A 23561-nucleotide genomic window follows, 5' to 3' on the forward strand; every position below is an offset into this window, starting at 1 on the left:
CTGGTGCATTGTCAAAGTGAATAACACCACACCGCCATCTTCTGGCTAAACTGCAAACTGCACATGATCAGACTCCGTTCCAGTGATCCGGTTCCAGGATGCAGGTTGTTATCGCTCCGTGTTATCGCTCCGTGTTATCCTGACCAGCTTTTACCGAGCAGACACCGACCACTCCGTGTGGGCGTGACCGACCGGCTTACCTCAATAACAGCCACTAAGCAACAACCGACCCAGCAAGTCAATCAACAGTGAGTGCAAGTCATCCTGACTACATCATTTTAACAGCACGGGGGCTGGTCCTGTAGCCTGCTAGCACACCGGCAGTCCCTACAACCTGACAGACACTGAGGCAGCTCTGCTGGTGCTGCTGGCTGACGCAGCGAACACTGTTAAGCAACTTGTTAGCCTAGCTGCTGGAAACCACATGGACCCTCAAAACACCAACAGGAGCACGGAGGCGAAGCTGCTGCTCAACCACGCCAAGACCCTCCGCCTGCACACCGGGAATTTGGTGAACAGAAGCCGCCTGAAGAAGAAGTGTCCGTGCTCTCCCAGCGAGGAGGTGAGGAGACGGGAAACTGTCTAAGTGAAGGAGCTGGTGGCTTTTGTAACGTAGCACCATGTTAGCTTAGCCCTCACGTTATGCTGCCTGGCTAAATATTTAACAAGCTATGACACCAGTGTGAGCTAACTGATTATAAGGCCTGTGAAAGAGAACAATCAACACAAATGAGAGGGCAAAGCTTTGAATCCTATAATGTTCCTGTTTGTATTCAAAGAGCGAGTCTAGGCAATAACCAGTGTCGTCCATTCAGCAGTTTAATGGTAGATAGATACTTTATGAAAGTGATGAACTTCCCCTGCCAGAGGTGAATAGTTTACAGACAGTACACGGCGCTGAATGACTGATTTGTGGTCTGTTGAGACGCATGTAGCGTGTGTGGTCTGCACCACCTGCAGCGAGCTTCTCTAGTGACCCAAAAAGTGGCCTAAAATGTGATGTAATCTATCAACATGGCAGCCATGTGTTTAGTTATGCTGCAATTGATTAAGCTAACAATACATCTTCCATGTTTTTGTGTGCTCAACCCTCTAAAACCCAAAGATACTCGGTTCACAGTGATATTAAAGAGAGAAAATCAGGAAATCCTCCTATTTAACAAACTAGTTTTGGCTGTTTTATGTTTTGTTTTTGTTTATAAAATGACTCCCAGCTGGACAGCTCAGAGAGGAAACCTCTGATCAAAGGCCAAGTCGCTTTAGGACATCTGCAACATGCACATGATCTTTGCCAAGTTTATTAGTTTTTGTGATGAAGGGTAGAAATTGACTTTATTTTTTTTTTAATCTTAAAAAATAACAATCATTTTGTTTGTTGTTTGTGTACATGAATAGCTGACAGGAAGTAGTTGACAAACCTTCCTCCTGTAGTGCTTACTCGCACATTTTCTGTTTCACAAGTCTTCCTGTGTTTGTCTCATGCGTGTTTTCTGCATGTGTTTGTCAATATTATGTCCAACTTTACAATCAGACTTATCTGATATGACATCAGTACATCAGCAGAGCTCAAAGTTGTAAACAGAATGCTCCACCTCCACCTGATTCAACCACCTAGGTTTTATTCCACTAATCACTTTTTGTCTGTTCTGTGTCTCATATCTACATGATTTGGTTGGTGAGAGATGTAAAACAAACCAAACCATACACACACTTCTTTAACAAATGATGCCGCTCTCCTCTGACTTTGTCTGCTTGTTATTTCAGCTTCGAGACTGCATTCAAGCCACACTGAGTGATTGGTTTTCCACCACAAATCTGTCTTCCAAGGTAAGGGGGGACTTTTTTTAAATAAAAGAACGGTTATCGCGTGATAATTGTGCCGTCGGTCAGCTGGACCCCAGTGCCTGGGAATGTAAAATAACTGTAGTGTTAAACATCAAAGGGAGCTGTGCTGAAAAGAAGCTGTCATGATGAATGTTCATGCAGTGCTGCCTGCCAAAGGCGCCATTCCAAACGTGCATCTGTCTGTTAGTTTGGGGTTTGGCTAGGCAGGTGGGGGGGGGGGGGTGGATGGGGTTCAAAATAATATGTCAAGCAGGTTTTTTTGTTTCTTCACATTAAGTGTATTATGAGTGGTACTCACTGGATACCATATTTTTGTCAAACTGATGTGTTTGATTTCTATAACACATGCATACGGATTAAAATAGGCCGCAGAACAAACAGCCCTGAACCCACCCACCATTCTGCTGATCACACTTGTGCTCTGGCTGTTTTGCTAGGCTCAGCTAATCTGCCTCACCATGCTCACCACACTCAAATGGGGGAGGTTTGAAAAAAAAAGAAAGTGACATGCTTAAAATGCTTGAAATGCTCATGAGGTGCATCTGCTGCATGGAAATGTTAAGAATGTGTAGGTTGTAAAGGCCTCTGACTTCACTGCAAAATTATAATGAATAGGGTGGAGTGTCGCAGCTTGTATATAAGTTACACTGTCTTTTCACGTATGTAACACACCTGCATCTGAATGACATACGACATGAGCTGAACATGAAGTTGAAATCGGCAATGTTACATTTGTCACATGCAAATAATTACAGTCTCTGATGGGAGTGCTGCTCTTGTCATGCAGGATCTTCCTCACACACTGGACTGCTCCATTCATGAGGCCACAGATGCTATCACACCAGAGGAGAGGGAGGAAGTGAAGGTTTCAGGTGAGTTTATTTCATCTGTAAATTACCACAAAAGCAGACGTTGTGATCAATGTTATTCTTATGAAGTCAACAGTTTTTTTTTTATGTGTGACCTATTATCTCCCTCGCTTTCACTTTTGAACTCACTCAGCGGGGTTGATCAGGTCCCAAAAAGACTGCAGACTTTATTTAAAATCATTTTTTCATTACATTACCTATTAGATAGATACATAGATAGATAGATGCTGTAGATGGATACTTTATTGATCCATGAAGGGATCTGGCTTTAAACCAACTAGACTCTTGCCCATTAACTACAGTACTGGAGGGAAAACATGTGTAATTGCTTGTTTTCACAGCCAAGCTGTTCCTGTGTGAGTCGGGCCAGTCCTCCATTAAAGATGCAGTGGAGATGGGTGAGCTTTAATTCTGTTTGTTGTGTCTTTAAAAATAAACGTTTACAGTCCCAACATTCTTTTGTAATACGACCTTGTTCTCCTCTCCTCCTCAGCCTGTCAGACGCTGGCTGTGTCCCAGCTTGACTCTGTTATCATAGCGCCACCTGGGCCTCTGGAGGGTGACAGCCAAAGTTTGGCTCATCTTCAGCCAGCATGGGAGGAGCTGGAGGCTCTGGTTAGGAGCCAGCGGATTGCCGCCATTGGCACCTCTGACTTGGACAAAGACATGCTGGAGCAGCTCTTTAACTGGGCTCAGGTCAGCAGGATTTTTATTTGTGTACAGTATGTGGGCGTTAATATGTAGATTTAGATGCAATATGAGTTTTGAGCAGTGCGCCATCGATAGACCTGACTGTGAACTCTCTCTTTAGGTGAAGCCCAGCAGTAACCAGGTCAACTTGGCCTCCTGCTGTGTGATGCCTCCTGACCTGACAGCCTTCGCTAAAGAGTTTGATATCCAGCTGCTCACACACAATGATCCTAAAGGTGAAAGTCAGTTTCTTGTATTCATGTCAGATGGGTTTATTGTGCCCTGAATGGCCAACACGGAACTTTTGTTCTGTGTAGAAAAAGACTGATTGCTCTTTTTTATACTAGGAGCACTTAAAAAAAATAGCTCCTGATAAATTCACTGTGTGCTTCATTTATTCAAATCTACAGTGCTCATTTTTTTTACCCAGTAGACACATTTTTTTATTGTAATACTTTAAGAATGTTTGGTCTGCATTTCACAGATGTATGTGAATGTTTCTTGATTTTCAAACTTGGCTTCATTTCACTAATTTTTTCCCCCCTTAGAACTGATGTCAGCATCCACATTCCAGGAGGCGGTCCAGGAGGGAGTCCAGGACCTGAACATCACTGACTGGAGACTGGAATGGGTCCTACGGTACTCTGTAATTGTAAAGAGCAGGGGAATCATCAAGTCAAAGGGCTACCTTGTCAGTGCGAGGAAGGCGAGCCCCTAGCACATACATTTAAAAAAAAAAAAAAAAAAAAAAAAAAAAGGAAAGAAAGAAAGCGACACAGGGATGAAGCCATTTTCCTCCATTTTCACTCACATACACACGTCTCTGAATAATGGATGCTGCCGATCACCACACGTCTTCAGAGTTCACTGTGAGGTTCACAGATGGTCGGCCTCACGCTGACCAGTGCATTTGACAGATCAGCCATTTATCAACACAGTAGAGGCTGCCTGCTGTAATGATGGAAGATGGTGGCTGCTAAACGTTGGTCCAAGGTGAAGGTTCCTTACCCATGTTCTCATATCAAGTGCCTCTCACCTAAATCTCCTTCTGCTCTCATACCTGCGTTGTCTCTGCTGTGTCTGTGTAAATCAAGCTTTAAACTCATCAGTCTGATGGAAATGTTTGACTACAGCAAGAGGAAAAAAAAATCGAAATGCTTTGTTTTAGTAGAGAATAATTCCACAATTGAAAGAACAGACAGATCTAATATGAAATAATTTAGATCTAACACCATTTACATTCCTTGATTGACAAAAATGATGCACTTATCCAACCCAAATATATTTCTTATCTTTATTACAAACGTATTTTAACAGGCTAAATGAGAGCTGTGTGTGTACAAATACCTATTTTATCATGTTTTTCTTTTTCTAACCATTTGCTGTTTTTGCATTGAAATCTTCATCCCCCTACATGCACATGAGATTAATGGAGGGATAGTACAGCAATATTTTAAGATTGACATAACTCACTAGCTGATGTCCTTTGTGTTATTACAACCCTGAAAAGAAAAGACTGTCAGCTGTGACAAAGGAGGTTTTATTTATGAATCAAGGCTTTTTTTTCCAGTGAATACTCAAGTTCTCTGTTGTACTGTAATCATATTTAATACTGTCATATATCTGTACGTCACCAATTGGCTTTATTAAAATGATGAAACGTTTATTTTTGTCATGTTTTTGTATGTAATAATGGAATTAAGAGATTTTGGTGTTTCAGTGGGATGAGATAGATCACTGAAAGCAGGTAGATGGGTGTGTCTTACTGAGGTGTCATGGGTGTCAAAGGGAGGCTGTTACAATCCACATAGCTGTGGAGTAAAGTTCAGTATCCCTCAGGCCTCATGCTGCTGGCTGTCTGACTGCTCTTGTTGCCATCATTTGTGGTATTTGTAGTTTCTTGTGTGATGATACTAAGTAATAACAATCTTATTTTCGCACAGTCTCTTTATTAACATTTAGTCTGTATGATCATTGATACACAGAGCAATCATACTATAATCTGCAATCCTCCGTTCGGCCTGCGCCGTATTTCCGTTCATCGACTAGTCGAGTCTGGCCGTGAAGCCGGAAGTGATAGAACAAGATGGTGGCCACCAGGAGAGGAGTACGCGTGAGCTACACAGCTAAAACAAACCCGGAGCAGGCCGCTGATGTCCAGGTGCGTGTGGAAGAGAGATGATATTTAAACCCGTGAATGTTTAGTGGTCATTTTGAGATTTAATCCAAAGCCTGGCGCGTGTCATTTAGCTGATGTGTGCGTCTGATCAAACTTCACGTGGACGGATAGCCGCACGCGTCATACAGTTTGTAAACGTGTCGACGTAGTGATAAACATCCAAACATTTTGAATAGATCGGCAAGATCATATGTGTGTCGGTCTACTGTTGGCTCTGTCGCAAAAATCTCACTTTAAGTCACATTTGTATTTGAACTCATCTTTTAGTCGCTGTATGAAACGTACAAACCTTATAAACTCACGTTACAGAGACACATGGGATGGTCCTTTATTGTCACCATTGTTTATTTTAAGTCGTCACCAGTTTACTGAAAACATTTACCCAAAAATGCATTCCTGTGAGTAAACAGCGTGCACATGTTTACTTTATAAATTAAACAGTGTTATCGTCAAAACCGAATGTGTGATGAAACAATAAAATAAAGAACAGTCTCTTCTTGCTGAGGTCACATCCTTAGCAAGCCAGTAGCAGATAATAGTTCCTTACGGGATGCTGATCAGCATCTTTGTGGTTCAGAATCTCTTGTGAACATAATTCCAGCTGCTACAAGAAAAGAAGAATACAGTAAAACACAAGCGTCATCTTTTTAGTTCTATCCTGCTGCAACCCTGTGATTATCTGTGTTTTTCTTCTTTTTTTACACAGGCAACTCCTTCCACCAGTCAGAGAAGCAGGAGACATGCTAAACATGAAGACAGCCCCACCCACCATGTCCTGGTGGAGTCCTGCAGCCACCTTGAGAAAAGTGCAGGACCCCTTGAGGTCTCCCCCAGCTCCACAAAGAAAAGATGCACCAGAGCTTCCAGACTCCACAGTCCTGAGCAGCCGTGCACACCTGTGGGCTCCATTCGTGAAGGAGACGCATCAGACGCGGAGTCCTGCTGCTCTGCAGTGTCTGACCTTGAACTAGTGCTGACACGCAACAGGAGGAGGAGACAGCCACGCACAGTAAATTGTGAAGATGAGGAAATATCTGAGGTAGAATCGTGCTCTTCTGCAGTGTCAGCCTCAAAACGTGGCCAGAGCAATCGCCGGAGCACAAGGAGAAAGGCAGTTCTTGATGCAGTTCAGGGTGAGACAGAAGATGTTAGACAAGACGAGGTGCTTGAGACCTCCAGCTCCATGGTGTCCCAGCGAGTGACCAGAAGCCAGAGGAAATCTGCTCGCACCAGATCATCTGCCAAACAACTGACCGAGGACTCTGAGCTCTCTGATGCTGACAGCTGCATTTCCAGCGTTTCTGGAACTAATGCTCCTACATCCACCAGCCGCAGAGCTACAAGGTCCAGAAAACGCCTTAGCCCCGTCCCTATGGACAAGATGTCTGAAGGCTCTGAGTCTCCTATCCTGACAGGCCGGCGGACAAGGGCCGCAAGAGGGAAAGCACCAGCAGCTGCTGCGTACGTCAGTGAGCCCCCATCTTGTGACTCTGAAGGGTTTGAATCTGGGCCCAGTTACAGTGTGGCCACTCGGAAAATGGGAAAGTCTGCAGTAGATTCAGGCTCTGAAGTAGGAGAAGTGCATTCCCCTGTGGGTAGTCCCTGCTCCACACGAAGCAGAGGGACTCCCTGCAGCAGCCGCACAGGCTCAGGGAGCAGCAGTCGCAGAGCTATGGCCACCAGGAGCTCCTTCAAGGACTTTAGTGGTGTTAAAGAACCAGCTTTGGAGGACAGTTCATTGAACAACTCTATGTTAGAAAGCACAGTGATCGCCGAGGACGCAGACTGCACCCTGTTGGAAGAAGATAAGAGCCAAACCGTTTCAGAGCAAGATTTAAATCTCACATCCAGTCAAACAGACAGACAAGAAGATGAAAAGGAGGTCATTAAAATCCCAGAAGATTTAGTATCAGGAGCAGCCGTTACTGAGTCTGCAGTGATCACCAAAGACCAGCAGGAGGAGCCATCTGCTGAAAACAACGCTGAGGACTCCTCACAAATGGAAATGATGCAGGAAACTGTTCCACCACCAGAGCCTGTGACGATATCTGAGAGGGCACCTGAAGCCACAGCAGAGGATGGAGAGAAACCTGATGTAGCTGATGTGGACATCCAAGCAGAGAAGCCTGTGGATGAGATTGCTGCTGTAGAAACAGGGCCTTGTGTTGAAGAGAAAATGGAAGTCGGCATGTTAGATGCAGACAGTCCACAGGTGGTTGACTCCAGTGAGGTCCAAGGTGAGTCCATTCAGGTGACATCAAGGCCAGATCACATGATCAGAGTAGAGTCTGACTCTGAGCAGCAACCTAAGGACATTATCATTCAGAACACAAAAGCGATCAGCCTGCTGGACAGCACCGACGATGAAGATGAATACAATGAATTGGAGGAGAAGGAAGGTTCTGAGGAAGAGGGGGAAGAGGAGGACTTGGGGTACAGGGAGACGAGAGGAGAACCTTCCACCAAGTCAGAGGCAGCATCTGAATCAGTTGAAGGACTGTTCATGATCGACACACGGCCCGGACAGGATGCTGATGACCTTTACTACAAAGACAGAGGGGAGGAAGAGGCAGCTACGACAAAAGACACTGAGCAAGAGGAGGATGAGGAGTTTGTCGATGAGGAGGTGGATGATGATGATGAAGACGATGACGCACGCGCCCTGTTTTCAAGTAGAGATCCTCATTTGTAAGTATTGTAGATGGCGATAAATATTTTTTCTGCAACATATTAACATACAGCTTAAACGGCCTGCACAGAGAAGGAAACTGCACTCACAGCACCTCTATTAATGCATTTTAACATAGTGAGTACCTGAAGTACCTGCTGGTTGCCTGGAAACCTCATAGCAACTTGTTGCATAGACATGAAACAACCTAGATCTGATGTTAGCTGGAGACCTGTAGAGGTGCTTATATGCAGATGTTTTGTTGAGTTTGGAGATATTTTGTGTGGTTGCTGGTCCCATTTTTTGACTGTGACATGTCAGGAAAACCTTGATATCCCGAGTTTGTAAATATCTAAATATTGTCCTTAAACAGCAGGGCGGTGTGTGTCAGACTGATTATACATAAGCTGCGTTCATTATAATGGGCACATCCTTTAAAAAAACTTTAGTAAGTGCATAGAGGGCACACTCTTCAGACATATTTTGTTATGACAGAGCAGAGGTGAGCAATGAGACATGACTGCAGCTCCTGAGGAATTTTGTGTCTATTTATTTCAGGAAAGAGTTGTCCAGCCGTATTGACCCCGGCATCAGAATGAAGGAGCTTGGGGGTTTATACATCAGTTTTGATGGCAGCAAATCAAAACCCGTCTCCAGTTCACTGCAGAAACTAAAGGAAAAGAAGATCCAAGATGAGGTAAATAAGTGATTGATTTTTCCTTTGTGAAGGTGATGTGTGGTGCAGAATGAATAATGAACTTCAAAGTTATGCAAGGACGAGTAAATCCAATAACACCCGGGATGGTGTTATTCATGGTTTCCCTCCACATCTTTCTGACTTTGACCTTTTATCTCTGAGAAGTGGAAGTGTTCAAAGTTTGCAGCTTTTCAGCGCTGAAATTTTGTTGTTGTTATCCGCAGGTGATGAAGAAGAGTGTGATCGGACCAGACTTTGAAAAGAAGGATTCTGTGCCTCCATACAGTGAATCCAAACAAGCCTTAAAGCTGAAACACAGGGTAGGTTCGACAAAGTCATACTTTGCATTGTAGACCACCTGGGCTGCTGTTCTACTGAAATTATATGGATTTATTCAGCATCTCTCTGCTGTGATGACAGTCTTGATGTGAAAATGTCATCCTTTTTCTGTACTCATTGAAGTCCTCATTTTTCTCAGTCTGAGAGAGAGAAAACAACAGGAGATGGTTGGTTTAATATGAAGGCCCCAGAAATGACTCAGGAACTGAAAGGAGACCTCCAAGTCCTGAAAATGAGAAGCTCGCTGGATCCCAAGAGGTTCTACAAGAAGAATGACAGAGACGGCTTTCCCAAATACTTTCAGGTCAGTGACATATTCGACTCTGTAAGCAAAAATATCTCCCAATCAATAAGATGAGTTTGTAAAATGTTGTCTTTTTTTGAAGAATAAATATCTAGGCAAAAAAAACTGCTGGAAACCAGATCATGTGAGAATTTTCACTCAGCTTATTTTCATATATGGGGGCAAGGAAGTAAATACAGCCAGAAACTTTGGTTCAGGACTCGTGCATATGTTCCACAGAGCAACATACAGAGTTGGCCTGTGCTCAGAACCTTTTTAAATCATCGGGGTAGAATGTTGAATGCACATTGAAGAAACGTCTTGAGTAGTAGTACTTCTGGTTCATTTTTAGAGACGTTAAGCTGAGTTTCTTAGTTTCTGCCAGGCACAAAGGAGTTCAATCTCAGTGTCAGTTTAAACAGCATATGCTGCAGGTGTGACAGTCTGCAGTACTCGCTGACATTGTGATTTTAGATTTTTATTATTTATCTGTTAATCTGCATGTGAGTGAACTGCTTTTGATGTGTGTTACAGGTTGGCACTGTGGTGGACACTGCAGCCGACTTCTATCATTCCCGTGTTCCCAAGAAGGAGAGGAAGAGGACCATGGTGGAGGAGCTGCTGGCTGATGCTGAGTTCAGACAGTAAGTTGAACAATCAAACCCTGTTATTGTGTATTGTAACAGATTCTGAATCCTGTCAGCTTGCATTTGTAGTGAAAACAGTCAGAAGGATAGATTTATTTATTTACATTGACTGAAAAATGTAGTCACATTTATGTATTTTTTTATTGCTCATGGATACAATTATTTTTTTCTCTCTAGCGACAACAAAAAGAGGTACCAGACAATAATGACAGACAAAGCAGCACAGAGAGCCGGCAAGAGGAACAAGAAGAAGAATAAATTCCATAAGAAGTGACTCTGAAGATGTTGAACACTGACAACTGACTTTCCATAAATACTAATTGTTTGACAGGAGTCTGGAGCATATTCATACTGTGGATATCAAACAGAGTTACAGTTAAATGTAACTAAATCCTGCTCATGTAAGGCTCTTCAGCTGTGAAGTCAGAGTTTACACCAGCTCAGGTCTTAACGTGTAAAGCTTTCAGTAAATCTTATGTACATGCTTACAACTGCAACAGTGTTAACTTTGAATGGACATGCAGTTTAGCTTCTGGAGCTGCACAGTAATCAATGTATAATACATGGCAACCAATAAAAAATATTTTGACTCTTGCTGTTAAAAAAAACATTATGCTTTTTACAAAATAGGACACATTAGAAATATAATAAAAAAGTGGCTTGAGTAATTTTAAATTAAAGTTACACATTTTTACAATATTCAGTGGCAAAAACGTGATGTCAAACACACCTATGGTATGTTTCATTATTTAATGCACTTTAATATTTTTTCTTTAAACAGAAAAAGAATTAAACTGCTTTACTTGTGTCATTTAAGGCTGATTTAGGAAGCAAAAAGTCTTGCAGGTTTGACAAACTGGCGCAGTTCAACTCAACATTTCTGCTTTACACTGGTTCATAACAGATTAAAACAAGACTTCTTCACTTTTCAGTATGTTCAGTTTGTTGGTATAGTATTTTGACCTTGCTCACACACACACATCATTACATCAGATTTAAATACTCTCTAAAGTTAGTGGTAAATTTCTTTTCTTTTTTGAAAAAAGTAATAGAGCGCACACTGTGACCAGAGAAGTTGGGCATTAAAGCGCAGGCTTGGTTGGCTTATTACACATCTGATGAAAGTCCGAATTATATTTTCAGCTCGAGTCAAGTACGTCTATTGATACAATGTAAACATTGATTAGAGGCCTGCTTCTCCTCCTAACACGTCTTGAGTTCCTGCAGTGGAAAAAGCTTAAATTTACAAATGCAGTTGAAGAGTTTGCCATATTGGCAATATTTCCCTTCATTTAGTATCATTAGTTACTGCAGCTGCAGACTAGATGGAGACATTATCAGACAACCTGTGTCAGTGACACAGAAATGACACAGCTCTGATTCTCAATGTTAAAGGCGTTTCAGAGTCACAAAGCTGAATGTCTTCATTTTTGTCTCTTTGTGTCTCCTGCTCTTTCATTCAGGATTACTTTTGTTCCTCCTCTCTCTCAAATCTCCTCAGTCTCTTGTAGCTCCTGGCTCCCACCGGTGCCTCTTGGTGGCTCTTCTTGTCTCTCTTTTGTGTTGTGAGAGATGAGCCCTTAACAGCTGCAGCTTACATCCACAGTGTCTCCCTCCCACACATGCAAAAAATGTTGCCTCTTTATACGCGAGCCAATTTCACACACATAGCTTTAGAAAAATTAGACGATGTCTCAGTGTGGTTTCACCATCAGGGCATTTTAAAATACAGCCCAGCTGATGGGTGGGAAGCTACGCTTTTCGAACATAACCCCTGCAAATTTCCTGTCTTTTCAAAGACTAACGACAACAAACAAGGCTTGTTAAAGGAAGATGAAACAGAGATAAGTTAAGATACATATGTGTGAGCTGGTTTGACTCAAGAGACAAAACATTCAGGCTACAGTAGGTTACTATCTGTACGTGGGAAACACATTCCATGTAAAAAAAAAAAATAAATAATTAACATATTTTGCAGCTGACTGTGATAAATGCATTACTAAATGCAGTGGTTGAATAGTGAACACTGTCAGCATTAGAATCTGAATTACTTGGTCTAGTCAAAGCTTACTGTGTGGTTCCGGTTAGTTTTATGTGTCTGCAGAATCCTCTGGACTCGGCTGTGGATCTGCTCCCCATATGAAGGACTGGTCAGAAGTCTGAGGAACAAAGATAAGAAGGATTATAAGTTGCATAAAAAAGTAATACATTTTCATAACCAAAGTCACACTTTGTCATAGATAAAGTGCCCTTTAAGTATAGTGTGAAAATACTTTGTAAATAAATCTCTTTTCTTGAATGATTTAACACACCAACACCAGCTGTAAGCTCTGTAGCCTACATCTCACCTGATTCCTGAATGAGGAGAGAAATAAGGTGGTAAAAATCACCATAAGTCTGGTAAAGGTACAAGTGTATAGTTCTACCCCCTTTTTAACCACTGAAACTCTGAATTTTCAAAATTATCTTTTAAAATGACAGACATATGTGTGATTCACAACGCGATAATTATGATTAATTATTAATTATTTATTATAATTGGAGTGACAGATGAACAATGCATCACAAGATCAACGCAAAAGAAGAAAATGCCATATATATATATATATCTCAGCTATGCTGTTTTCTCATAATCTTATTTTTTGATTGGTGGATTCATTGTTTTGTTTTTTTTCAACACAAGCACAGAAAAATGGAAGCAAAGATAATAAGTTTTTAAATACTATTATACATATTATATTAATATAACTTTCATATTATTTATGAAAATAATGATTAATCATTTTTTTAAATAATTCAAAGGTCTCTAAAAGAGTCAATATCTCTTGACACAGATATTATGTTTGTCCACTAGTCTGTGCTGTAACATAAGATGTGAGAGCAAACACAAAGATGACGCAGACACACACATATATATACACACACACACACACACACTTTACATTTCAAAAATAACAGCGTCTCTTTATCTAAACATAAATTTTGATTTTTTTGCTCCTTTATAGTCAAATTCTGGTGCAGAAAAAGGAATATGACAAGTGACAGGCCGTGCTTGAACTGCAGGCATGAATGTGCTTCATCACTATTGTATAAATGTGTTGGTCACAGGCAGTTATGAAGTAACAGATTGCAGCGAGGAAAATAAATTCCTGTATTGGCTCTCATCCACGTCTATTTGTCTGTGGTGGTGGAGAGGTGATGACTGACAGGCTGACTGGTGTCTTGGCCTGGCTCGCAGTGTGGCAACAGAAGCTTTTCATCTGTAATCAGATGAACTCACTACCTGCTTCAAAAAGTCATCAAGGACAAATCATCCACAGACATGAATAGACTAAGACTTCAGGGCTTAGGGGGCAAACGTTGCCACTGGCATCTGTCATTTTCTTTATAGATCAAAGATTGGTGGTAAGACGTGCCCCTCTCCCTGTCGGAGGGAATCTACAAAGACCCACTCTAATCTCCCACCCTGCAAATCCTGTCGCGTTTCCAATTGAGAGAAAAGTATCATTCATTTCCTGCAATTTACTTTGCAGTTTAAGATTGTTCATTGATTTCAATGTTTACTTATGGACTGGGCAGAAGGGAAGGGGAAACAAACAAACAAACAAAACGGAACATCAGTCCCACAGGCGTGTTCAACTCACAGCTGCTGTGATCGATGACAAGGTCTCTCTGAATGTATTAAAGTGTGCATCAGGTCAAATGCATCAGTCTCAAGCTGAAACACAAATCAATACCATTTTCCTCTTTGTTTTCCCTTCTCGCTGCCTTCTCGCTCGGTAATGAACAAACATGACAAGACATCAGCTTCTGTAATTTAAAAGGTGGAGGGGAATTCATCCTGCCTGTCGAGTGTGATCAAAATTAAAGATTGGATGTGTATGTACGTACATACATGTACACGCATGCACACACACAGGAGCGGTGTATGACTAACATCTCATGGGATTTCCATATATTTGTTGTACACTGTAATTGGAAACTCATACAGGTTCCTCTTTTGCTTTTAAGATCTTTTGGGCAAACAGCAATGATTTACACAGATGGATCAGGATAAATTCAGGACAAACACCACAAAAAGAGGATTATGTTCTCTCCTGTGTTGGCGTGAGTTTGAGAACAATCAGATTGTTTTCTGCCAGGAAAAGCAAACTCAGGTCTCAGAGGTGATCCTGACAGTGTTTTGTTGATAAATGTCTAAAGATACAACACTTAAGTAAAAACACAAAGTGCTGCACTTCTAACAGTGGTGTTTAAAATGGCCATCTATGGATGTATGTGGGCCAAAGAGACTCACTATAAAAACAAAGGAAACTGACTTTTATGTGACGTTGACTATGTTGTTTTTATTTTTCAGTGTATTCCAAAAGACCTCCACATCTGAAATATATAAACTACTGATTTCTGGAGTGAGACTAAAATATGACAATGTTTAGGACAATGTTAGGAGTTTTGGCACATCAATTACATCAATTTGTTTTACAAACCTTTACAATCTCCCACAAATATCTCCATATTTTAGGGGGCAGGGTTTTACCTTTCTCTGATGGACTGGTTGCTGACATTCAGAGGATTTCTGGAGTTTGACATGTCCATGCGAAACTGAGCTGGGAGAGACGATCTCAAAGGACTTTTGATCTGCGTTTCATGGCTGGATGGTGTCTCAGGATGCGACTGGACCCTCAAAGAACCTGATTCTGCCTAGAAAAGGTGACAGGACGACAGGGTTTAGAAGTTAAATACTGTTAACAGCAGTCCCCTTCAAATTGTATGTTATTTTAAATTAGCACAAAAACTTGTATAATTGTTTTGTATGAGTTGACAACACTCCGCACAACACCATCAAATGTACTCTACAAAGTCTGTGAGGGACATTATCCTGTCTTTAATATGAAAATGCAGACAGACTAACAATTGCATAAATATGTATCAGACTGCCTCAGTATTTGAACAAGCTAACAAAAACGAAAACCGGTTTAAGAGCTTTTCTACACAACATGCGAATAACTTCTGCATCAAAAGCAGCTCATTGTGTTTGAAATATAATTGGACTTACTCTGGCTGCTCTTGGTCTGTAACTCCCAAGGAGAGAAAAATCTACAAGGACAAAGACAAGCGAAGATCTGCATGAAAAACAGAGGATGCCAGGGTAGGTTTTGGACTGCCTAATGTCATTTCTTTCCAGAATAATCTGTTTTTTTTTCTGCAAAGAAATCATTTGTCTGTGGCTAATATATCGTAGTATCATAACACTGTCTTACTTTTATAAAGTTTTAAGCATCTACCTGTGTGATCAGCAGAAAAGCTGACAGAACGTCGATGTATGCTACCACTGAGTGCAGAGGGGGAGGGTGTTCCCGTCACAGAGGCACTACTGCAGCGAGAGACCTGGAATATCACACAATATAACCTGTAATTTTTAGATAGCATATTAGATACATTACTGTTAAAGTGTGACTTTTTGAATGCATATTATAATTGAAACAGTAGACTGCATAAATCACAGCTTTGTTTCTTTTAGTTTGTGCAGAAAATGTCTCACTGTGATCAAATCACAGCCTGGATTCATTTTGCCTGACAAGATCACAGTTAAGCTTAAAGACAATGAACAACCTATGTCAAAACACAAAAGTGTACTTCCCTCTGTGCACAGACACAGATGCAAGTCTCTGAGTCCTGGGTTGCTAATTCATTGCTTGGTTGCATTCACCATGGGGCTAAACTACTTCATTAGGTATCTATTTGTTAATTGCAGCTTGACTCTCAATTAACAGGGTTAATTGTCGGAAGAAGATTCCCTCAGGATATCCAGGGGCAGAAAAGCATGCTCCTGTCTTAAATAAAATGCCCATTGCATTCTAGTAAATTCCATTCATGTGAGTGGCAAAACAAATGCAGTGCCTAATCAGTGTTTTAATAACAGCTGAGTTCTGTTATTCATACCTCAGGATTAGATGTGATTGAAATAAAGAGTGGGGATCATAGGGAGGGAGGGGCTGTGTTGTTTTTGTCCATCGACCGTATACGTTCCCTAAGGCTGCATGATCAGAAAATCACTTTGTTTTATATGCAAATGTCTAAGAGTGGTGATACAAGCGTAATTAAAGTGCTAACAAATAACCGTGTCCCAGCATAAATATAGTAAGTGCTGCGTTAAGGCTTGCCCAAGTCCCACAGTGAGGATAATAGGCCGTATTTCATGCACACACGGTGAAACATTTTCTTGACGTCAAAATCCATTAACAGCTCAGGTATAAAGATTAACACTGCTCTTTTATTATGCCCTCCACTTAATCTGCCCACTAGATTAAGTTACATTTTGGGAAGCTCCCACTGAGATTTGAACTATATCAGCTCAGGATTCCATTAATCTAATAATGCCTATGCACTGAACACATGTATTTTTGACATTAAACCATTATGTTGTCAGTTTCCCTCAGTTTGGAAGAATACAGTTAGTGTTACAAACCAGAAAGGGTTGCAGGCTTTCCGTTTCCTTCCTGAAGTAGTGAGGCCCCAGCTGGAGGTGGCTGAGCCTCTGCCTGGTGTCTTCAGACAGCTGGCACATCTTGCGGTGGGTGTAAGGGGACAGGGCCCGTGTCCTTGAGGAAACCGTGGGCTGCTGGTAGCCAGAGTCCACAGAAGCTCTGCTAACCATGCGATTTCCTTCCATCTTGTTTTTTCGAGGACTACACCCAGACGAATCAGGAGAACGTGTGGATTTTAATGCACTGTTTTTAATTCTTGCTTTAAGATTTAGCTTTTCTTCCCCATCATTCAAAGTAACAGAGTTCCCATTAGCTGTTTTGGAGAAATGCCCACTGGATGAGGACTTCTTCGCTGGACTCTGTCTGGATGGGGTTAAAGATGGCCTCACTGGAGAAAGACAGCAAGTCTGGGGCACAAAGAGACAAAGGAGAAGCAAAACATGCTGTTGGTACATGTTGAGCTGCTGTGTTTTAACATTCAGTGCAGTCTAGATTTGTTTGTTCAGCCATCAGCCATTTTCACCATTAAGACAGCTGCTCTCACTCTTGACAGACTTGCACTCCCCGGACAAAACCATTAAACCATTAGCTAAATCATTCAGCTTAAGTGTAACAACAACAACAGCTCTTGCAGTCAGCACTGCCATGGAGACAACCTGCAGAATTACTTCAATAACTCTAATGGCCACTAACATCATTCTCCAGCGCAATATCCCACTTCCTGCAGGTAATGCCAACCGGGGATAAATAAGTTAAGATAAAATGTTAATTGCATTTGATGGCCATCTCCAGTCTAATATGATAAAGAGGTATTGCCTGGCTGTAAAACAAAGATAATCTAAATGCTAATTAGAGAAATCACACAGCATTAAAACTATTTTTAAGAGAAACTAAATGATGAATAAATCCTCATCAAGGCTGCCAATTGAGAATGATCTGATTTAATGAAATTAAGCCAAGTATGCCCTCTTCGCCAAATCTCCCACCACCTCTGACTTCCTTTTTCTTCACTTGGTGGAAGGACACTAAGAGAGACACTAAGGATTTCCACTGAGTTTACCAAAGCTCAGGATGTTAATGAATAATAAGGGTAACAGAAAATGCTAGAAGGCTCTGTGAATTTGCAAGGTGGTGCAATGAAAACATTGCTGACAATGCTAACAAAACAACGCTGAAACTAAGGAGATGTGATCTTTAACAAAGCTATTTGCAATTCATTGAACAGATGTTGAGACATTTTACTTTAAACTATAAACACACATACTTATATACATATACTTATATATCTTTTTATTGGTAGTCTATTTTATAATGTATATATCTTTTTCTTAACTTATCCCTTGCTGTCTGTATGCTGTTGCAAAAATGCAATTTCCCCATTGTGGGACTAATAAAGGTTTCTTGTTCTTAATCTTAATCTTTCATTGTGGCTCTAGGTTGCTGACATAATTCAGTCTGGACAAAAGCCGCATGCGGACAAACAGCATATCTGACATCCCATCGTCATAGAGACGCATCTCAGATGGCTAAAATTTAATGATATCTAAATAAATAGGAATTTTAACAAAAAAGAAGAAGAAACGACATTCGTAAAGAGTGAATTTATATTCCATCACTACAGTTTCAAATATTTTGTGAAGTTGCTGTCCTTCTAAATCTGTTGGAACAAGACAAGGTTTGTCAGCTAGGTGGGCAGGTAGTCAGGGAAATGCCTATGCTGAAGAGCCATTAGGAGAGAGAAAATGGAGAAATTCTACTGTCTGACAGCCACAGTGGTGCTCTGATCCAGACATCCCCCTGAGGGGCCGGGAGAACACTCTGACAATCTGCTTCGCTGTCACTGACATCCTATTTAAACAAATAGCTTAGCTTAGGTTGCAGCACCTGGGAAATGAACGGAAGTGTTTTTGGCACAACATGCCACTGCTGTGTGATGGATCACATGTTACTTATGGGACCGTTTGTGAGTGACTTTCTTCTTCCTGATTTTTAAATAAGTCTTTTTCCATTCACAATTGATGGATTAATCTTCTCTCGGACTGTCCATCTGAGGAAATAACCTGTACAGATGCAATTTTTTGTCAAAAACAGTCATTCCCAAATTGCTTTAACTATTTTTTTTCCGCATACATTGATTAATTTAGCTCTATACTGAAGATTACAACAGTGGCTTTCTCTTCCATATATGGGAGTGTCAATACAGCTTGACAAAGGATGTCAGAAAGAAAAAAGAATAGATAACAAAATTATTAAAAAGGTGTCATAAAGGGAAACATAAACCTTTAAGGACATAGAGTAGACAAGGATACAGGTGACCCACCCACCTGTGCAGCAGTTAATGTTAAGAACTGACACCATGACTAGCTGTGTGAAAACTCCAGCCTGGTCAGACATGTGAAAGAAGCCTCACTATCAGCATCACTGATCTGCCTCTCTGTAATTACATTCACAAGGAGAGATAGATACCCTTGAAACACTGCCAGTATGGCTGGATAAATGCAGTAGCCATGGCAACAATAAAAGGTGGGTATGTATGGCTGAAACAGACAAATGTGATAGGGAGCGATACCTCTCATTAGAGCCCTCCAAAGATCAATGTTCAGTGATCCAGCTGTGGTCAACACTCACACAGTGATGCTGAGTGTGTAGCTCAAACACCAGATGTTTTCAGCTGGGAGGCAGTTCATCCAAAGTGTTTTATAGACATCAGGCAGACAAACCAAGAACGAACAAAGGTACCACTAATTTGACACACAGAGTGATGCACACAACTATAAGATGTAATAAAAGGACACACTTACTGGTGAGGGAGCACAGCTGTCTCTCCCATCACTCTCTTCTATGACTGATGTCGTGGCAAATTCCACTTTAGGGGAGATTCCCTGGAGGGAGAGGAACAATAGAACAAATACAACACCTTTAACAGGAAGAAGAAGACAAAAAGACAGATAACAGCACTGCTTGGAATGCCAATTCACAACCACAAATCTTCAATTTATGTCTGCGTTCAGAAAAAGAAAAACTAATTGCAGAAAAGAGAAAGGCTCCAGTGATGTTTAAATAATATGGCATTTGGAAAGAGACATCTAAATTGCTATGTAGGGCTCAAACACAAACACATAAAAGCAACGGTGAGGGGAATGGTGTTTAAAGACATTTAAATATGCCAGTTAGAGCCTCGGAGGACAAGAGCAGGATAAAAAAGACACCCGCAGTCATGGAGAGATGAAGGCATGAAAGCAGGAGGACGTAGTGAGAAAAAAAAAGATGACACAAAAAGAAAAAAATGAGATGAGGAATGACTGAAAAGCCTGGAAAAGTTATCTGTTTAGTTTTCTTGTCTACATAGCTAAAGGTAATGGACAGGTGCATGAGGAAAATGCCATCTTTTCTGAAGAAAATATTTTTTATGAGACAAGACAACACTTTTTTAATTGGTTATCCTGGTAGTGCACAATCATATGCAAGATCTACAAAGTTTCGCAGTCTCACTAAAGCATTAAATCTTCTCCTTTGTGTGGATGACATGTAATATTTGTGCCGATCACACTGGCCCACACATTGTGCACAATGTAGGGTCTCAAGGTATGTGAATTACATTCAAATGTAGGAACTTCTCGCCTTTGAGTGATTGCATAGTGTGCTATTGGAATTTATGATCAGGAGCTCTGGTGCCCTCAAGGGCAAGAAATGTGCGTGTTGCCCCCAGGCACAATTTCACTTCATATAAATGTCATAAACATTTAATGAAGGAGGAATAATGTGATTCTGTCAGTCAGTGAGGTTTTAAACCTTAAAACTACTTATGGGATCATGAAGACTCATATAATTCATGTACATATAGTCAATTCAAGGGCTCCAATCCTCCAAAAGACACATTTTAAGAAGGTACAGCAGTATGTGCAGAGGTAAACAACATACATAGATGCATAGAGGCCAAAAGGATCTACCTGCTCCTTTTGGCAAGTTTGGCAAGTCTGCCGTATTATCTTGGTAATAAAGAATCTCACAATCCCATGCACAGCGCATATTGTGTGAAATTTGGCCACAAAGACCTGGTTTGCAACCAGGAAAAAAGATGGCCGCATCAGGAGCAGCCTGCAAAATGGGCTTGAGTTGTTGCACTGCTGCAACTTCAAATGCCCCTTTCAAGGATGCAGCCCCAGAACTGAGACACAGCAGTCATGTAATCACTAGAAAGATGCTCTTAAAATTACATTTAGCTGTTAGTAGCAGGATGTTACTTGATAAATGTGTTTTACTGCTTGACTCAATAAAAACGTTTTACTCCTGCACTGACTAGAGTATTAAGTGTAAGTCTGATAAATACTTGTATGGATGGAGGTGTTAGAAAGAGGATTGGTATGAAAGAAAAGGAATAGAATGAAAATGGCTTACAGGGAATGATGAGGATCTTTTCATCAGTATATCTCTCTCTGCAGCTCCTTCTCTGGATCTTAGTGTGGGATGGGGGTACAGAAAATCTCTGCTGCTTTCCTCCATTGTGGCTAAAATCTCCCCTTCTATAAACCATACACAAAACAAACACAGGATCACACACAAACACACAGTTAAAAAGATGCTGTTTTTTGCAGTGTAATGACTAAATGCACTGGGGACTTAGCATGCCCATATGGCATCATCAGAAAGCATACTGTACCTGGAGGCACCAACTGAATCAGCTCAAAAGATGTTGTGTCAGCTAAGAGAAAGGAAAGCATAAACAGACTGTGAGCTAATGATCAGTATCTCCGCTAATAGCCTATAAGCTTGCATAGCATAGGATTCAGGACTAAGAGATGAGGAAGCAAATCCCAGATGGCTGTTTACCTTCGAGGAGGTCAGCTACATCAGCAGGGTCAACAACACCGGGGAAAGTCTGGTAAAACAGACAAACGGAGTACAGACAAAGCAAATCAATACTTATAACAAGATCAGGGAGACAGGCCAGAATCCAACTCTGCCATTCTCCACAGAGAAAAGAAGGCCCATTTGATCAGCAGTCAGAGTGGTAATGTTCAAAATGAAGTTTTGCTGGCGAAGAAAAAACTCAAAACCTGCATACAGCCTTTTACAATCCCATGGCTAATTATGAATAAATGTTACTGAAGGTGATATTTGCAACTCAGCAAGAACAAAAGGCTTACACTCATGCATAAGGATTGGAATGGGAAAACAAATATAGTGTAGATAAACCTACAATCGATAGATGCTACTGTGCTAGAAGGGCTGTGATGGACAGTAAAGCATTCAGCCAGCATCTTTCTTGGTCAGTGTGAATAAAACAGGCACACAGAGATGGCAATCACAGCCAGGGAGGCATCCACAATGTCTATAATAAATTGTATTATTCTCACCTTGACGAAAACCATTTTGTGGTGGAACAGTAAAGGGAATACTGGTGGCAAACAGGGGGTCTTCCTGTACTGGCCCATGATGCACACACTGAGGTAGATATCATTCTTTTGTGAAAGTAGTGCTCCTGGGCATGTGACCTGCACACAGATATGTCAAAAAAATACTGCTGTTTTACAACCAAACGTGTTTTTAATAGATAATTTACCATTTAAATGTAAAAAGAAAAACAACAGTATGAACCACATGTGTACAATTCTCTTGATGCAAAAGCACGAGCAGAGAATTACAAACAGAGGTCCTTGTTTTTTGGTCACTGTTTAAAGTGACTGAACTGGCTGGGACAAGCTTTTTATTTACGGTACTTGTAACTTGCACATCGTGTTGTTGGCAACATCGCTGCATTCACTGTTCATTGATGTTCTCAGCTTTGCTTGTGTTCAGTATTTGCAGTGTCAAATTGTTAAGGATGTTTTGAGAAGGTGTAGCCAGGACGGTGGCCTGTCTAGTAAGTCTACTGACAACTGTCCTCCAACTTCATCTTGTGATCTTGACTACTTTCTAAGAGTTTTATGTGGTCTGTCCATGTGTTTTAGTACCAATTCCTGTATGTCCATGGTCTGGACCATAAGCTCGGTTGCACCAGGATCAAGGATGAACCACACAGGGACCATACACAGAACACAAGGGCAAAGAATAAGGACTTTTGTCAGTGCATAAATTTATAAAGCTTTTGTAACAATACTGAACAGTCAGGAGCATTTCAGTGTAAATGACTTAGAAAACTAATAAAACTGTAGCTCTAATAAGTTTGTTTATTCTCTCTCAGTGCATATAGGAGGGCAACCGATTTAAAGGCATTTCATTGTCTAGATATCTAATACTTGACCAGGGAAAGTAGTTACAGCATTTTAGTTAGGTTAAAGGTTTTTAAGGGGTTGCATCTGCACTAAAGACCTACTGCAGCATCGAAGATAATGTTTTTGATCATGATTAATGTTTTCGAGCAAACTACTCACATATATTCACTACTTTAACCCTGTCTTCTGTTCACAGGGTTAGCTAGTTAGCTAACTGTACTGTAGTTGAGAGAGGAAGCCGGGAGAAGAGGATGCTAAGGTAACGTTAACGACTCAAGTTTGTATCACAGCAGAAACATTAAGCTGCACTTACTGCCTTAATGTCCAAGCTTACGGTACATTTCATAGACTTCTGTCGCGCTTTAGATGAGGAAACCCTTTTCTTTGAGGCCATTTAGCTAAACTTTCGGAGTTCGTCGTCATAGCTGCAAAAAGCAACAGTCACGCTGAGCGGATGCACAGTCACATGACCGACATCCAGCAAATCAAAACCTGTCTCTCACACAAGCTTCTTCAGAAAAGGAAGAGTCAGGTTTGTCATCGTTTAATGACGGATTATCATACCAACATAAATAATAGCACTGTGCAATAAAGTAATAAACTAAGTCAGTATCAGTGGGAAAGCATGCATTTTTGCAACA

General features: G+C 41.0%; 3 protein-coding genes across 4 annotated transcripts; 2 read left to right on the forward strand and 1 right to left on the reverse strand.

Annotated features, from left to right (window-relative positions):
- Positions 1 to 193: 193 nt before the first annotated feature.
- On the forward strand, positions 194 to 5068 carry gclm (glutamate-cysteine ligase, modifier subunit). Its single transcript, XM_028404724.1, has 7 exons — positions 194 to 562; positions 1765 to 1827; positions 2633 to 2717; positions 3056 to 3112; positions 3208 to 3410; positions 3526 to 3640; positions 3953 to 5068. The coding sequence occupies exons 1-7, from the start codon at positions 425 to 427 to the stop codon at positions 4120 to 4122; spliced, it is 831 nt and encodes a 276-aa protein (XP_028260525.1). The 5' UTR covers positions 194 to 424; the 3' UTR covers positions 4123 to 5068.
- Positions 5069 to 5446: 378 nt separating this feature from the next.
- dnttip2 (deoxynucleotidyltransferase, terminal, interacting protein 2) lies at positions 5447 to 10811 on the forward strand. The gene is made up of 7 exons (XM_028404226.1): positions 5447 to 5565; positions 6290 to 8271; positions 8810 to 8948; positions 9173 to 9268; positions 9427 to 9591; positions 10105 to 10214; positions 10395 to 10811. Exons 1-7 carry the CDS (start codon positions 5491 to 5493, stop codon positions 10489 to 10491), a joined length of 2664 nt encoding a protein of 887 aa, XP_028260027.1. The 5' UTR covers positions 5447 to 5490; the 3' UTR covers positions 10492 to 10811.
- On the reverse strand, positions 10340 to 23369 carry spata6 (spermatogenesis associated 6). Of its 2 annotated transcripts, none has more exons than XM_028404227.1 (11): positions 23234 to 23369; positions 22063 to 22200; positions 21536 to 21584; positions 21366 to 21407; positions 21104 to 21228; positions 19507 to 19587; positions 16687 to 17112; positions 15503 to 15605; positions 15274 to 15314; positions 14755 to 14918; positions 10340 to 12376 (listed from the first exon to the last, which is right to left on the reverse strand). In XM_028404227.1, exons 1-11 carry the CDS (start codon positions 23312 to 23314, stop codon positions 12274 to 12276), a joined length of 1353 nt encoding a protein of 450 aa, XP_028260028.1. In that variant the 5' UTR covers positions 23315 to 23369; the 3' UTR covers positions 10340 to 12273. The 2 variants fall into 2 exon arrangements, with proteins under 2 accessions (XP_028260028.1, XP_028260029.1); XM_028404228.1 differs by lacking the exon at positions 23234 to 23369 and adding an exon at positions 22660 to 22763.
- Between the last annotated feature and the right edge of the window lie 192 nt (positions 23370 to 23561).

Source organism: Parambassis ranga, chromosome 4 (genome assembly GCF_900634625.1).
Source record: "Parambassis ranga chromosome 4, fParRan2.1, whole genome shotgun sequence".
In the NCBI taxonomy this organism is placed as follows: domain Eukaryota; kingdom Metazoa; phylum Chordata; class Actinopteri; family Ambassidae; genus Parambassis; species Parambassis ranga.